The sequence below is a fragment of the Adiantum capillus-veneris genome, chromosome 14, assembly GCF_014529385.1.
Source record: "Adiantum capillus-veneris isolate H3 chromosome 14, ASM1452938v2, whole genome shotgun sequence".
NCBI classification, from domain to species: Eukaryota; Viridiplantae; Streptophyta; class Polypodiopsida; order Polypodiales; family Pteridaceae; genus Adiantum; species Adiantum capillus-veneris.
Window position 1 is genome coordinate 54,756,074 of NC_140944.1, and position 15,468 is coordinate 54,771,541.

Consider the following 15,468-nt stretch of genomic DNA (forward strand, 5'->3'; position numbering starts at 1 on the left):
CATGGGATACAACATGGTTTAGGAACTCAAGGAGTTCTATTTAGCCAGTGTGGAGCAATGAATGAGGGTCCCTCTCACTCCCGTCGTAGAGTGTTTGCAGTTACCTCCACACACAAGTACGTCTTGTACTTGAAGGATGTTCCTTTTCACACATCCTTATATGAGACATATTCCACATGTGGAGAATATGAGTCTCTAGACTGACACTGGCGCCATTATGTCAATTAGGTGTCACGACAAAGTCCCTAGGTGCTGGTCACATCTGTTTTCTAGACCATTTTTAGCACGACATATCAGGAGCAATTTTGTGGCTAGAAATTGTCGGATACTTAGAATGACTTGTTAAGGTACAAGTACTGCTAAACAACATTACAGATGGTTGTTTATACATATAGCAAGGCTATAAGCTGTTAATGAAAAAGTTTCATTGTCTGTATCTAGAAGTGATCAATGTTTCACCTTTTATGGTGATTCAGACGTTTCACCAAGGTTTGCAAATATTGCAAACTAAAAGTATTAAGTTTCTTTTCAGAACTATTTACATTCCTTTTATTGCGTGCTAGACGCATCACATTTGCCATAAGTATTGGCAAGCATCATTATGGATATACAGGTTCGGTTAGTTTTTGCTAAATGCATGCACACTAGGTGTTATGGGCCCTAGTGTTTAGCAAGGGCTGATTTGGAACGGCATGCATATTCCACAGATCGTTGCTTATGAAGCATTTTGCACTCTATGTGCACTATCTCTATGAGATTACTTTTGGATCCACTAATCACCAATAGAGGTCATGGCTCGGTTTGGGCGTTTGTGAATTTTTTCAAGTTAACCACGATGGTTATTTTGGACATTGATTGATTCTTCACCAATGTTAAACATTACTGTGATTTCCCGTTTACCAGTCATCTGGGACGACTGTCTGTAAACCGTGAGGAAAACACACCTCAGTACTGCCAGTTATCCAAGGGGATAGGCAGATTACAAAGATTACGAAGAGTAATCTTGTGCTAAAGGATTTGCTAAGAGCATACATTAGCACAATGCATTTCTAGATAGATGATTTTCTCCCTATTCTAGAATTTGCTTAAGTACGATTTTCGACTTTCAACACCTCTTGTGGTGGGGTTGGAGATTGTGTCAATACTTTCATACGTCAAGGACTTACCAGGTGTGCCGACAGGGTAGGTTGGCACGTAACCTTCATTAGGGATGAACATGTAACGGACTTTTCAAGATACTCAGGCGAGTAGGAAATCTGGCTCACAACGGCATGGAAAGTTACGCCAAGGTTTCCTTGCATTATTCCAGTACCTTCAGAAGATCTGAAAACTGGTTATGCCTTTGGACAACTCTTAGTTGTGGTTACTCCTTTACAGCACTCAAGTGAGTTATATATGGAGTTACCATTTGGATCCAAGTGGTTGCAAACGAACAACAATGTTGAAAATCAAGATATTCCTCTTGGTTTCATTGAACCTCCTTACTGCACCAATTATCGGTCATACAGACAACTGGCTCACTTATGGGACGCAAATAACGAGAACATCAGTATTCTTAAGAAGATATTGCTACTTGTGTTTTCGAGGACGAAAACTCTTCCTTAAGGGGGAAGTAATGTCAGGACAAGGGTCTTGTACCCTAAGAACTAGGTTAGTCACGGACTACGGCTAAGGGCCGGGCTAGGCAGTGTGGACAGGGGATCCGTCTAGGGCAAGGGGCTAGGAGCCCGCCTATATAAAGGGAGGTTGGGAGGAGGATCTCAAGGCCTAGTTCCCTAGGTCTTACACATATGGTCTCTGGGGATATGCATTTTGTTTAGCCTCTCCTTAATTGGCTATGAACATTAGTGTTCCCTAACTCAAAGTAAATCCTTCACTCAAAGATATGCTACTTATTCTTGACTGAGAGTACTAGAGGACGAAGCTAGATTCTCATGGTCATATGACTCCATGATCATTGGTGAGTTGGGATCGTATGCATGGTGGTACCCATAGCTTTCCTCTTCGTAATACGACTATACCGACACAAAGGCATTCTCTTTTGGGTATTTCTGCTCATTATTCCCTGGTTGCTATTGTAGTGGTATCGCTTTTTGTATTTGCACCACTAACGGTCGAATGTGAATCATTCAAGGTAGTATTCCCATCTTGCGATATTTCCCCATAGATCTTGCAATTGTCTACCAAATAGATAGCTTCTCTTGTGACCTCATCTAGAGTCGCACACTTTTTCAAGTACGAGTTCTTCTTGAGGTGCCGGTTCTTGATCCCTTCAATGAACAACACTACTTACCAGCCCTCGTAAGGTTTCTCTCTTGGTGGACATCTCTCAATATACTGTTTGAATTACAAGGCAGCCTCTCGTATTCTCGCATTATCTTTTTGCTTGAAAGAATGGATTTGCAACACTGTATTGTGCTTAATTCCTTGCATGGAAAATGTGAGAACCAAGGGAACTGCTTGAAGGATTCACCACCCTACCGCCCTTTATATAAGCTTCTGGCCTTCCATACCCAGAATCCCCTATCCACACCTAGCAGTCTGCCCTTGGCTTGGGTCCATGACCCCCCCCCCCCCCCCCCCCCCGGGTTTGCCCTTGGCCTTACATGAACCCACGAAACTACTTGAAGGATTCTTTGCCCTACCATCCATTATATAAGCCCTTGGCCTTACATATCTAGAATCCCTTGTCGATACCTAGCAGCTAGCCCTTGGGCAAGGTCCGTGATCCCCTTGGGTTTGCCCTTGGCCTTACATTACTCCCTCCTTGGAGAAGTGTTTTCGCCCTCGAAAACAAAAGTGGGAAACTTTTTCTTAAGAACACTAATGTTTTCCCAAGTGGCACCTTCTTCAGGTAGGTCTTTCCACTTGACTAAAACTTGTCAACGCACATGATGACGAGTACGTAAATCATGATAGTCTAAGATGCGTTCACGTTCATGCGGTTGGGTTGAAGGTTCAATGAAATCAACCAAAATCTGTTGGTCAATGACATTGTTGTCCCCATGTAAGCATTTACGTAAACGACTCACCTGAAATACTGGATGAATACGAGAGTGCACAGGTGAATCGAGCTTCTTGCTTTTGAATGCAATTGGCCTTCCCTCTAGTAGAAGGATTGCCCCAATAGCACCATTACTGGCATCCGTTTCTAAAACGAATGGCTTCAAAGGATCCACAAATAGCTAAAATAGGAGCTGTACCTAATGCATCGTTTTTGAGAGCATCAAAATTTTGCTATTGAGATGTATCCCATTGAAAAGCTTTGCCCTTGGCCTTCAGTTGGTATGTCATTGTAACCACAATATGAGTGTAGCTTTTAACAAACCTTCGATAAAAACCTACAAATCGCAAGAAAATCTGGAGACCTTCAAGATTTCTGGGAGAGGGCCACCTCCGAATGATATCCACTTTGGATAGATCAATGTGTAACCCATCAACTGAAATAACATGCCCTAATTAGGGAATCTCCTCCTTGAGAGAAAATAACGGATGTTGTAAACGCTCTTCTTCAGAGGCACTATACACAAGAATGTCATCGAGAAAACAATAAAAAACTTGCCCAGATATGGTCTCAAGACACTATCCATAAGTGTCATGAAAGTAGCTGGAGCATAACCAAAAATTCATAGTGTCCAAACCGTGTTTGAAATGCAGTCTTCGGTATATCTGCAAACCTCATGCGTAATTGTTGATACGTTGGACCGTAAGTCTATCTTTGTAAAAATGCGAGTGTGGGTTAGTTTATCAAATAGCTCATCCACGCTTGGCAATGGGTACTTGTTCTTAACAGTCATATGCGCATGCTACAATCTTCTTTCTTCACCAATAAGATGGAGCGTACATGATGCCCTCAAGTCCTTAGGGCAGTAGCTCATCAAGCATGAAAACTGTCCTCCCCGTGACCTAGGCCTGATGCTCTGCAAATCAGAGAGATGGTGGAGAGTGGCCCATTTATGAGGTAGAGCCTGAAGGCACTGAGTTTCCCCAATGCTTGCAAGATAAAGAACAAAGAGGTGCCTGTAAGAAACCCCCCACCCTGTGCAGACTGTTCAATCCCAAGAGAGCTGGCAAAATCATACTAGAGGTTGACGCTTAATAAGGCGTGCTTAATAAGGCGTGACAAGATAAGGGTTCACTCAAGGGCCTCCAAGTATCCACCCCTAAGCAACTTCGTATCCCTAGGGGTGTTGAGTGGTAATGGTAATTGCTCGTCTATCTTTTGGGAAGTTACCATACCAAGGGCCAATCCAAGGTGTGAGGGTAGGTTGGTATCCGTACTCACCCCCAATTTTGAATCAATAATCAATAAACCTTTAAAGGAACCCAGTAGTCATAAGCGCTCTCTCTCTCTCTCTCTCTCTCTCGCGCTCGTTTCGACTATCTTCTCCCGCAAGGGATCTCCGAGTTTTCATCAAGAAGACGACGCCCACATTAGCAAGTTGTACTGTCGAAGATGGCCTGATCTTGGCTGTGATGGAAGGGGGCGCTTGCAAAGCGGGGTTCTTTACCTTTCAAGGTGTCCATTTTAGTTTCTGATGAACCGGAAGGGTGGTAGGCTATACAATGTGATCCTGCCATAGTACTGTATTGGAGGATTGACGATTAAAGCTGGTTCGGATTGGTACTCTCGGCTTTTGTTTCAGGTCATAAGATAGGAGTATATCATACTCCCTTATCAAAGCCTAGGACATGGTTATGCAAGCCGCCAAGGTTTGTTCTGGTGATGATTATGCCAATCTGGAAAGATCTTCTGGTGACTTGACCTCTGTGTCAAGGTCACTCAACGTAGCTTCTGTGCGTGCCGCTTCTTTGCGTACATGTGGTCTTCGTGCAGCAGCTCGGGCAGCATCAAGTGGAGGGATGAGCTTTAGTCCTCAAATGGGGTTTTCACCTGGGGTTTCCAAGGCATCGTCAACAAATTTGAGCTACACCAATTCACAGGAACCAGGAGAAGACTCACAGCTAAATGCTTTTGCAATGGTAGACAAACTTGTGGATCTGAACGCAGGTGGTACGTGGCAGACGCCCGAGAAGAATAAAGAAGCTGAACAATCTTGTGTAAAAGGTTCACAAAACATAAAGGGCCTTCAGTGTTTAGCACGAAATGCGGACATAAAGAACCGGCAGGAAAACCTGGGCATTTTCGAATGGATTGATAGCCAGTCTGATGACATTGAAAAGGTTTCTTCTGCTATCAGTGCTCAATCGAAGCAGTGTCAGCGGATTGCTAACCAAAAGGAAGAGTATCAATTAACGTTTGCGAATGTGACTATGGTGAAAGACTTAAGTAATACATTTTTGAAGGCCAGAGGGGCCTGCTCAAAGAGAGAAGATCAAGTGGTCGTTACAGGATCAACAAAAGAAGGCAGGACAGACGTTGAAGTTCTTTTATCTAGTTCTGTACAAAATAATGCAGTACAGAATACTGTGAACAATGAACTGAATGCTGTAGCTGCACTTCATGAAAGAGAGGAGGCTGAAGTAATGGACATTGGCACCAATACTCAGGTTGCTCTAGAGGCCATTGATATTCTGAGGCATGGCTCTCCAAGTAGTACTCTATGTGATAAGGAAGAAACTTTTTCTGCATTTGACATTGGTAATGATACTCAAACTGCTCTAGATGCAATGGATATTTTGAGGTATGGTATTGAGCCAAATCTGGGCCCTTTAAAACAGGCGAGGAAAGAGGAGAATGAAGGCTCGAGACGTCAGAAGGCCCAAGAGTGCAATCACATTGAAGTGAGTAGTAGTAAAAGAGGCTTGTCCTCAAGGTCACCCACAGATAGCAACACCAATGGCAAGAAAGGTTCCTCCAGAAGAGCTTCGAGAGCATCAAAAAAGGTTGGTAAAATTGTCTCTTTGAAAACACCTGGTCGAGCTTTAAACATCAACAAAAGGTTCCTCCTTGATTTTTCGAGTGCGATGGTGCCGAGAAGGAAAAGAAGTCGTATTTGTTCTCCACGAGTCTCTTTTAATGAGAATATAGAGGCCTTAGGATGGCAGAAATCAGGACCTCGTCTAAGTGAACCTCATCAAGAACCTGACAAACAGGACAAAGCTGAGGGGAGAAAGAATATACTCTGGCCGGGCAATAGCACAGAACTTCCTGTACTCTCTGAGTCAACAAATGGAAGACGAACCAAGAGGGATTCATCAACTAGGCGAGACTGCCACATTTTGCTGGATCAAAGCAGGAAAAGGAGGAAATGTGAGTCCAGAAGTATTTTTGTTCTCTTCAGTCATAGTTTATCAGAAGCTATTATCAAGCAACAAAAGAAGGTAACAGTATGATGCTTTCATTGACATTCTATCAGGTTGACATTGTCTATTTGCATGAATTGCTTGTCAGTACTGATGTTTTGCTGCTTTTTGTGGGTTGCTGCTTACAGATATTGAGAAAGCTAGGGGGCCATGTTGCAGTCTCAGCTGCGAAAGCCACACATTTTGTTGCTGATTCTTTTGTCCGCTCCAAAAACATGCTAGAAATCATGGCTGCAGGAAACTCTGTCGTGACGACCAATTGGTTGGAAGGTTGCAGTCAAGCTCAATATTTTGTGGATGAGGAGAGCTATATATTGAAAGATGCTCAGAAAGAAAAAGAGTGGGGATTTTGTATGTACTCGTCGCTGGCATCGTCTAGACGAAGACCACTTTTGAAGGTGAAGACTCTTCGTCATAATTCTGGGTTTTCAGTTAAATGACTTGTACTCATTTCTTATTGGGGTTTGCAGGGCTTGAAAGTGGTGGTGAGTCCTAGAACAGTTCCGGACTTTACTGCAATGAAAGCAATAATTGAAAGTGCAGGTGGTCAGGTGAATGTTCATTCTAACTATTTTGAGTAAAAGGTGACACTTTACAGAGTTCGCTTAACATCTTTCAAGTTTTGACTGTTGTATGTTCAACTTACATTGTATATTGAATTCCAAGGATTTCAAGGCTCAAAATCTCAAATGGAACCTATGTTTCCACCGTTTCTTTGGGTAGAAGAAATTCCAAAACCCATTTCAAGATGGGTTTCTTCCAGAACTCATGGAAACTATGCTATACAACTGCTGCTTAGTGTTGCAATTACTGTCGTAGCGGTAGGCATGCCTGTGTACTGGTTGTAGAAAGTGTATTGATGTGCTTAGTTTATTTGTGTATTCACATGCTGCATGAGTTGTTGTTTATGTGAAGTTCTCTTAACATGGTGTTATTTGGCACCGATAGCCCTCAAGCTTCTCTTTGTTATTGCAATAGTCAGTTTATCAGGTAAAAGGATTGTGTGATGGTGGAAGTGATCTGGAAATCTTTTTGTGGCAGGTTTTGCAGAATTTATCCATCTCTCACCATTCGAAACCTGATGATGTTGCTCCAGTCTCTTTTGTGTTAGCGAACAAGGAGGACTTTGATTTTTGTGCTGAATATATCAGACAAGGTAACTCCTAAGCTGCTTTAGCTACATTTGTGTCAGTTCTACTTATAACCCTGGCAGCTATTCAATTAACTTTTTAAGTGTTTGTTTCAAGGTTGTAGGATATATTCTACAGAGCTAATCTTGCATGGTATTGTCACCCAAAGTCTTGATTTATCAAGGTAATCATCACTGAACCTTTTCTGTCTTTCGTGTTTGGCATGCTTTTTTCAAAATGATTGCTGCCGTTAAGGTCTTGCCTTGAGCTGTGTATAATGACATACATTTAAGATTTTGTGAATAAAACCTTGTATGCACTCATAAAGTGAGTTCATACATGAAGTGTTCTGGTTTCCTTCGTGTAAGAGATAAAGCTTCTGGTTGCATGTATGGATGGAGAATACTGATTAACACAATCAACTCTACCAAGAAGCTTTATAAAGAAAGGCAACAAAGAGTGCCACAATACCATTGAAGTATGAGACAAACCAAAGTACTGCAAATTAGTTTACAGCATCATGTCTCAGTGGACTTTCAATGAATAAAATTATAAGGAGAGCCTGGAATCTGTGAATTGGATGGATGAATTTCATAGAAGGCTTGGCTGCGAGATAAAATATTGTATGATGAATTTCCTAGAAGGCTCGAATGCGGGACAAGTACATATAAAAGGGCATCTAGTGTATCCAGTACCGTACACCAGTACCATAGAGGGACCGTGCTGCAGTCAGAAATGCCAATTAGCTTTTTTGAAAAAAATCTTGGTGTCCTGTTTTAGAAACCATTGACAAACTAGAGAAAGAGTAGAACAAAAATCATTCCCTGGACTGATGTTTGAGCAGCTCTTGCAGCATCTTCTTACTGCCAGGTCCGTCATTGATTAGCTCAATTCTTCAGAGAAGCTGATAGCTCAAGGGCCCCTGATGGGTATCCCTCAAGCCTGAAAAAGTGTCAAACTTTACTGCTTGACCCCCATCCTTGAACTCCTTGGTCATCTTACTCTTTTTCCCTAGGTAATCATACTGAGTTGGTAGCAGCAGGTGGTTGCGTTTGTCCCAAATGCACGGGAATTAGTATCCGAACTGTCAGAGGATGAAGTGTCCTCCTCGGAACTGCTAGAATGCTTGCGGTGCTTTCTAGACTTCTTCTTGGATTTGCTTTTCTTTGTCTCTCTCCGCTTCTTTCGCTTCTTTTACTCCTTGCTGGAATCAGATGTCTGAAGATGAGGACGAAGACGGAGAACTGGGATCATCCTCGAAGTGAACATGCTTTTGGATTTACTAGCCTCCTCCAACGAGCATTTCCGACCTAGATAGCCGGGATTTCCCTCTGAATTGCTCTTCTTTCAAGAATGCTTTGTTGTCTTCATCAACTGATTGACTCTGTTCAAGAGCGTCACAAACACTTCTTGCAAGTATTGTTTTTGCTTTTTTGCACTTGGCTTTGCTTTCTTCTTCATTGCTGATTTGAGAGGTGAATGGACGGCATCTCGGCACCGTGAGTGAACCTAGTAAGCAGGTGATTCTCTAGATACTTTAGGTATTTCGGGTCTTTGGAGTACTTGAGCACCCATTTGGCACATGTGTCAACGTGCAGTCGTCGGTACTCCATCTTGTCAAGATCTCCTGTCGGAAGTGGGCCATGGTCTTCTCCCCATTCCTCGGAAGGAGGTCGTCTCCTGTTGGAATCTCCGTTGTCCTTCGCTGCTCCTTTGGTGGGATTGGAGTGCTCTTCATCTCCTTGAAGTCGGGAAGTCGGTGAAACACTTTCCTCCTTGTTGGATTCACTACTAGAACCCATGTGTGTTGCAAGATAAAGGATCGGATCCTCCATAGGAGAAGAATCCTTTGGGCTCTTATACCACTGTAATAGACTTGGACACTCCAAGCTAGAATCTAGAGCACACGTGAAAAAACTGCAACATTTGAACTTGAAAAGAGAGAGAGAAAGAGAAGAGAGCTGACATAGGACGGCGGAATTCTGTTCTCAGATGCAGTGGACCCAAAGTCTAGCATCCCGTTCGATACTTCTTTCTTTTTACTTCGCAAAGGTACAAGGTTGGGGCCTCTTCTTTACTTCCATTGCAACTCAAATGGGAGAGAGAGAGAGAGGGAGTCTACAATGCATATTTGAAGGCCCTTGGCCTTGAAAGCTACTGATGTGTCGGAATTGTTAGAATATGAAGAAGAGTTGGGATCATCTTGAAAGCAAACTCGCTTCTTTGATTTGTTAGCCTCCTCGAAAGTAGATTTCCAACAAAAAATAACTGGCATGAATGATCTTTTGACTTGCTGTCCTTCCGAGAATTAGCTTACATCAACTTGCTGACTTTTTGTCGAAGAGGTTAATCAAGCTTTTCTAGTGAGTACAACTTTGGCTTCGTTGCACCCGGCTTTGTCTTGGTCTTCATTGCTACTTGGTCGTAGTGTGGACGGCTTTCTGCCTTTTGTCGTAAACCTTAGCAATCGGATGATTCTTGAGATACTTCACGTAGTTCGGGTCCTTGGAGTATTTGATGGCACACGTGTCTACCTGAAGCTGTCGCTTGTACTCAGATTTGTCGAGATCCCTTGCCATGGTAGTAGGTCGGATGTTGTCCTCATTGTCGGATTCATTGCTGGAACCCATGTGTGCTGTAGAAGCTCGTAAGAGAAGAATCGTTTGAGCTTGTATGCCATTGTAACAGGCTTGGACATCCAAGCAAGAAATCAATAGCGACACACGAATAGAAACTGCAACAATTGAATTGAGAGAGAGAGAGATGAAAAATGAAATGTAATATTAACGTCTTCAAAAGGCCAAAATGACCTATGAGACCAAACGGTTACATGTGGTGAATCTAATACCAAGTCTGGGTACAAAAAGTACAAAGAACTGAAGAGAGAGAGAGAGAGAGAGAGAGAGAGAGAGAGAGAGAGAGAGAGAGAGAGAGAGAGAGAGAGAGAGAGAGAGAGAGAGAGAGAGAGAGAAATTGAAATTGAAATTGAAATGTTATATTAACGTCTTCAAAAGGCCATAGTGACCTATGAGACCAGAAAGTTACAAGGTGGTGGATCTGATACAAAGTCAGAGTAACAAAATAACCTAATCAACAGTACAAAACAAAGATATATATTATGGGATTCTAGATAGGTTGATGTGAGCTAAGCCGAAAAACTAAGCAAGAATAGGCGGCTAGTTGGGATAGCTGAATCACAAAAGATCTAGCATCGGTCGTTGGCGGATCTCATCAATTTCCTCCATGGTTAGTAGTCTGACCGGGCGCTGTGCATGCCTGGCCAGCGTTCTCTGAATCTTTTGACGAAGCCTCCGTCGATGCTGTGTAGTCCTGCGCAGTCGTGGGCGCCTGGATTTCCCCAGTTCAATCGCTCGGTCAATCAATGTGCCTCTGGTGTGAGACGGGGGGGGGGAGCTCTGCTGTGGGAGTGGCTCTTGCGGCTGTCCCGTGTCTGCTCCGAAGAAGTCTATAATCTGTCTTTGAGACTGGTTAGCCTCGCCATTCATCAGGCTCTCTCTGTGTCTGCGCAGCTCGAGCAAGAACAGATCCAGGCATCTTTGATCTTCGTATCCCATTACTCTTGAGAGTGGTCCAAAACCCTCTCTGAACAAGCAATGGAAGCGGCCTCGTATCTCGTAGTAGACGGGGCAGCGGCATGTATAATGTAGCTCTGTCTCAGGTTCCATGTCACACAAGGGGCATGTCCTGGCCTTTGCTGGTACTCCGCTATATCTCCCGGTTTCAATCCGCAGCTGGTGAGACGATGTGCGTAACTGGCCAATAGCACACCGTATCCCATGAGACAGGTGGGTATCCATGTATCTAGGTCTCATCACAAAACCATCTTCCGTAAGCTGGAGAAGGTGGTCTCTGTAGAAAGCCATCTTCGTGCCCAGTTCTTGTGCTGGTTGTATCCATGTCCTCCTGGTGTCTAGCTGGGTCAGGTCTTGGCGAATGAGCTTGGTGATCTCTGACTGTGTAAGAATGAGAGATGGTGCATCCAATGCATACTGGAATGGTGGCAGCCTGTCTATGCTAAACCCATGCGCCTGAAACCATGATGTCATCTCCCCATACCAGCATGTTGTATCTTCTTGTATGGCTAACTGTCGGGAGGACTCAAGTGCCATGCAAGCATATCTGTCTCTGGGAAGTTCCCATGGGCGGTTTATGAAGGAGACTGATCTGGTGAGCGCCTCTACCACTAGTTGGGGGGCCGCCAGCTCTGCACGAATAATGGCCCGTGGTACTGATGCCTTGGCTCTAATGAGCCGCAAGATCATAGAAACGAGAGGCTTCTCCATGTTCCCCCATCTGTCTGTGCGACCCGTCCTCCCGTGGTGATCCAATGAAGGTCCCCATATCTCAGCCCCATAGAGCAATGCTGAGGCCACCAAGGTGTCAAAGAGCCAGAGCTTCGTCCGGGGTTCCTGAAACTGAACCTGCGAACAGAGAGAGAGAGAGAGAGAGAGAGAGAGAGAGAGAGAGAGAGAGAGAGAAATGAAATGAAATGTTATATTAACGTCTTCAAAAGGCCAGAATGACCTATGAGACCAAACTGATACAAAAGTGGTGAATATGTTACAATGTCTGGGTACCTTAGTACTAAAGTACTAAGTGTGAAAAGTGTGAAAGTGTGAAAATAAATGTGACCTGGGCGACCTGCACCTGTGCGCAAACTTCTACTTGCACACGAAGTAGCTTGCTGCACAATTGGGTGGACTGCGTGCTTCCTGCCCTGCTCGCTGTCCGGGTGTCCAGTGTCTGCTCTAAAGAAGTCTGTAATCCGTCTGTGTGTGTGTATGTGTGTGTGAGAGAGAGAGAGAGAGAGAGAGAGAGAGAGAGAGAGAGAGAGAGAGAGAGAGAGACCTGTGCACACCTTATCCACCTGGGTGACCTGCTGCACCTGTGCCCAAACTTCTACTTGCACACGAAGTAGCTTGCTGCACAATTGGGTGGACTGCGTGCTTCCTGCCCTGCTCGCTGTTGTGTGGAAGGTGTTATCCCTGCTGCGGCTGCCACCTTTTTGCCATTGCTGCTGCCGTGAGGCATTTCCACCAGAGCTTTTGCACCCAAAAGCTGAGCACCATAATACCTGCAAAACAGTGCCAAAAGCATCGTATCTCGCCTGGTCAAGGCAGCGGATGCCTTATCAGGGAAGCAGAAGATAGATCGGCTAGATCGAGATGCAATCATCTTAGCGCTGCCGGTCTTGCTGCAAAAATGCAGCAAAGGCTCCAAAACCTAGTGGCTCATAAAAAACGCTGCACTTAGCCAAAAACTCTAGCAGAGCAGAAGGGGTTTCTGGCAATGAAATGACCCTGAAAGGCCACTGGCCACTGCTAGCAGTAGATACCATTGGCCAGTGCTAGCAGCAGATGGTTTCAGCCAAAAGGGCAACAGGGTACTGAGGTTCTTCGGAACAGACCTGCAAAACATGTTGCTCCCTCTATAGCTGAAAACGCTAAGCAGATCTAGAGCGATGGGAGAAGACCAATTGTGTGGAAGGTATGAATGCCTTCCAATGCTCGTATATCCCTGTTTGTCATGTGCCCCTCCCAAGTCTCTCACACCACTAGAAGAAAAGAAAAATAAATAGGGGCCCCCAGAAAATAATAGGGCCAGAATAGGCACCAGACATCAAACATAAAACGGGCGGTCGGTCAAAATTGGGTAGTCCGACACAGATGCAGCCTAAATTCTATGCAGTGGGTGGCCAGCCCAGGAGACACACTAGCCATTCAAGTATGCCCTAGACCACGGTGAAGCAAGAGTAGGGCTGAATATTCAACAAACATAATGTTTAGGCCACCTCCAAAGATTTAACCTTCAGTTGCAACCTAACGCCAAAATTGTAGAAAGATTAGTGTTTTCTACTTTCTAGTATGCTCAGTAGAGCCTATATTATGGTTACATTATGGTTGTTACAAATGAACATATTTATCATGTTGTTATGCTTGCTTCCCTTTTCCACCCTAGTTAAGCAAATCTAAGAACAAGCAGCAGCTGCTGCTTTCAACCTCGATCTCCATTGTGTGCTCTCCTCTCTTGGTTGAGTAATGCCTGATTATGATGATCCCAATTTATGCTTTTGGCTTGTTGCAGGAATCGTCTGTTTGTGGATTGACAATATTAAAAATTCAGGTACTGAAGGATGTGAGGAAGGGCTCAATGAAGTCAGGCGTGCAGTAACATGGGTAGTCAATCAATGATTCACATTGGAAAGGTCTGGCAGAAGAGGTTTTCATAGCCACTTACAAAAGGGTGCTTGATATGACAGCTTGCTTACCCGATAGGGGTATATCCATAACCTGTGCTCTGCACAAAGGCAATCTATTTGCTAATTTTGTACAATTGGGGTTCTCTCATCCATGTAAATACAAGTTCCTCGTAAATACAAGTTCCTCGTAAATACAAGTTCGACAATTTGCAGATAAGAGACTTGCACCATGCATTTTACAATCATTTGTATCTTAGATAGCGTGGTCTGATAGCTGTGAAATTGAGCCTGCATTGTGAGTATGGTTAGAGAGCTGAGCATTCCTTTTTTTGAGGAAGAAATTCAGTTTTTAAGATTTACTGGATAGTAAGGGGCCCATCAGTACAATGGAGTCAATTCCCCTTCTTCTAGTTTGTCTCTACGAACACATTTGTGCCTCATTGTGAGCAAGGTATTTTTTGTGACATGAAGTATGAGACAAGGTATTTTTTGTGAAATGAACAAAAAAGCACAAAATTAGTAACCATTAAGGCTAAACATTGATAACTAAAAACATTACAAAATAGATGTTTTAAGGCCAAAATAGGAGCTTGAATTTGAGACTCTCTCTTGAGTTCAACGCTCCTTGTCGGATAGATCTTTAAGGTCTCTTGGGATAGTTTCCTATGACGTTAAAACTCTCCTTCTCTCTCTCTCTCTCTCTCTCCCATTGCGGGTTGAGGTCAAAGAAAATTGGCCATTGAGTTCATCTCACGGTAGCATTTTGTTGCTCTGTTCGTTGGATTCTTGTGTTCTGTTTGGAGTAATGTTCTCTGTCTCAAAGGGTGGACATGCAAGCCATACATGTTCTGTATGAGATTCTGGAAGGTTATTCCATGTTGTGTTGGGTGATGTGGCTTGTTGTCTACACACGATGCTTGTGGGATCTGAGAAGGTATAGAGTTCTATGTTGGAAGTTCCTTATTCTTGTGCTATGATTAAGCATGCATAATGATTATTTGTTGAGTGGGAGTGTTGGTCTGTGAGTGAGAAATGACTGCCTATTATGTGTGAGGGTAGTCCTAGTGTTTTCTTACGCGGTAGTAATGATGTGCATTCCCTTGTTTTGAATTGGGAATATGCTACCTTTCTTTGCTAGTCACTACTTTTTGAGATGAGGGATTGTATGCTTTATGAGGAGATTAGTTGCACAATCCATTCTATAGTGCTTTTTTCAAAGAAGTTTTGTTGACAAGCTGCACTTTTTGAGATCGGATGTCCTAGATCTTTTTTTGTTTATTGGGAATTATGTGATGGTTGAAGTTGCAAATCATGGATGCCGATCCCGAGGTGGACTTGTGTTGCAGACCATCCTCTCCGTGGGATAGTCATTTTGATGTTGTTCTTTGCCTTGTATTTTGTAATTGTGTTTACATGTGTTTTGAATATTTCCTCTTTTGCTCTATTTCTCATTGTTTCTCTATTGCATAGAAATACTAGTTGTTCATCAAAGTGCGTGATAATTGAGATCAGTGACTTATTGATGAATTCTCCTTCGTAATTGAAAAAATAGTTAGTAGGTTGTATAGATGTTAATTCAAGATTGGCAGTAGTAGAAAAATTGGGGAGACATTGGAAGTAAGCTTCTTTGAAATATTTTGCTGGCTTGGATTCTAAAATCATTTAGTTTGTGCAGTGTTTGAAGTGCAAGCAATATACGAAACATGTCATTCTTTCAACAAGGACTCCCAACTACTAAACTATAAAAAAATGCCACGATTTTGGATAAAGGCCCCCCTAATATTTAACAAGACCAGTGTGTGGTGCCATGGGAACCGGTTTTTGACTCGGCAGAATCTCTTTGGGGTATTT

General features: G+C 43.4%; 1 protein-coding gene across 4 annotated transcripts; it reads left to right on the forward strand.

Annotated features, from left to right (window-relative positions):
* The first annotated feature begins 4,342 nt into the window (after window positions 1–4,342).
* Window positions 4,343–13,834, forward strand: LOC147442395 (uncharacterized). Of its 4 annotated transcripts, none has more exons than XM_086528580.1 (6): window positions 4,343–6,285; window positions 6,396–6,665; window positions 6,738–6,818; window positions 7,309–7,423; window positions 7,515–7,581; window positions 13,542–13,834. In XM_086528580.1, exons 1-6 carry the CDS (start codon window positions 4,693–4,695, stop codon window positions 13,546–13,548), a joined length of 2,133 nt encoding a protein of 710 aa, XP_086384706.1. In that variant the 5' UTR covers window positions 4,343–4,692; the 3' UTR covers window positions 13,549–13,834. The 4 variants fall into 4 exon arrangements, with proteins under 4 accessions (XP_086384706.1, XP_086384707.1, XP_086384708.1 ...); XM_086528581.1 differs by having other exon boundaries at window positions 7,522–7,581; window positions 13,503–13,834; XM_086528582.1 differs by having other exon boundaries at window positions 7,522–7,581.
* The last annotated feature ends 1,634 nt before the right edge of the window (window positions 13,835–15,468 follow it).

Bases quoted from the DNA above. Each gene is read 5' to 3' on its own strand.
- LOC147442395 (XM_086528579.1), top strand. From the start codon at position 4,693: ATGGTTATGCAAGCCGCCAAGGTTTGTTCTGGTGATGATTATGCCAAT. The intron at 6,819-7,308 runs GTGAATGTTCAT...TTTTTGTGGCAG, and splicing joins TTGAAAGTGCAGGTGGTCAG to GTTTTGCAGAATTTATCCAT. The intron at 7,424-7,514 runs GTAACTCCTAAG...GTTTGTTTCAAG, and splicing joins TGCTGAATATATCAGACAAG to GTTGTAGGATATATTCTACA.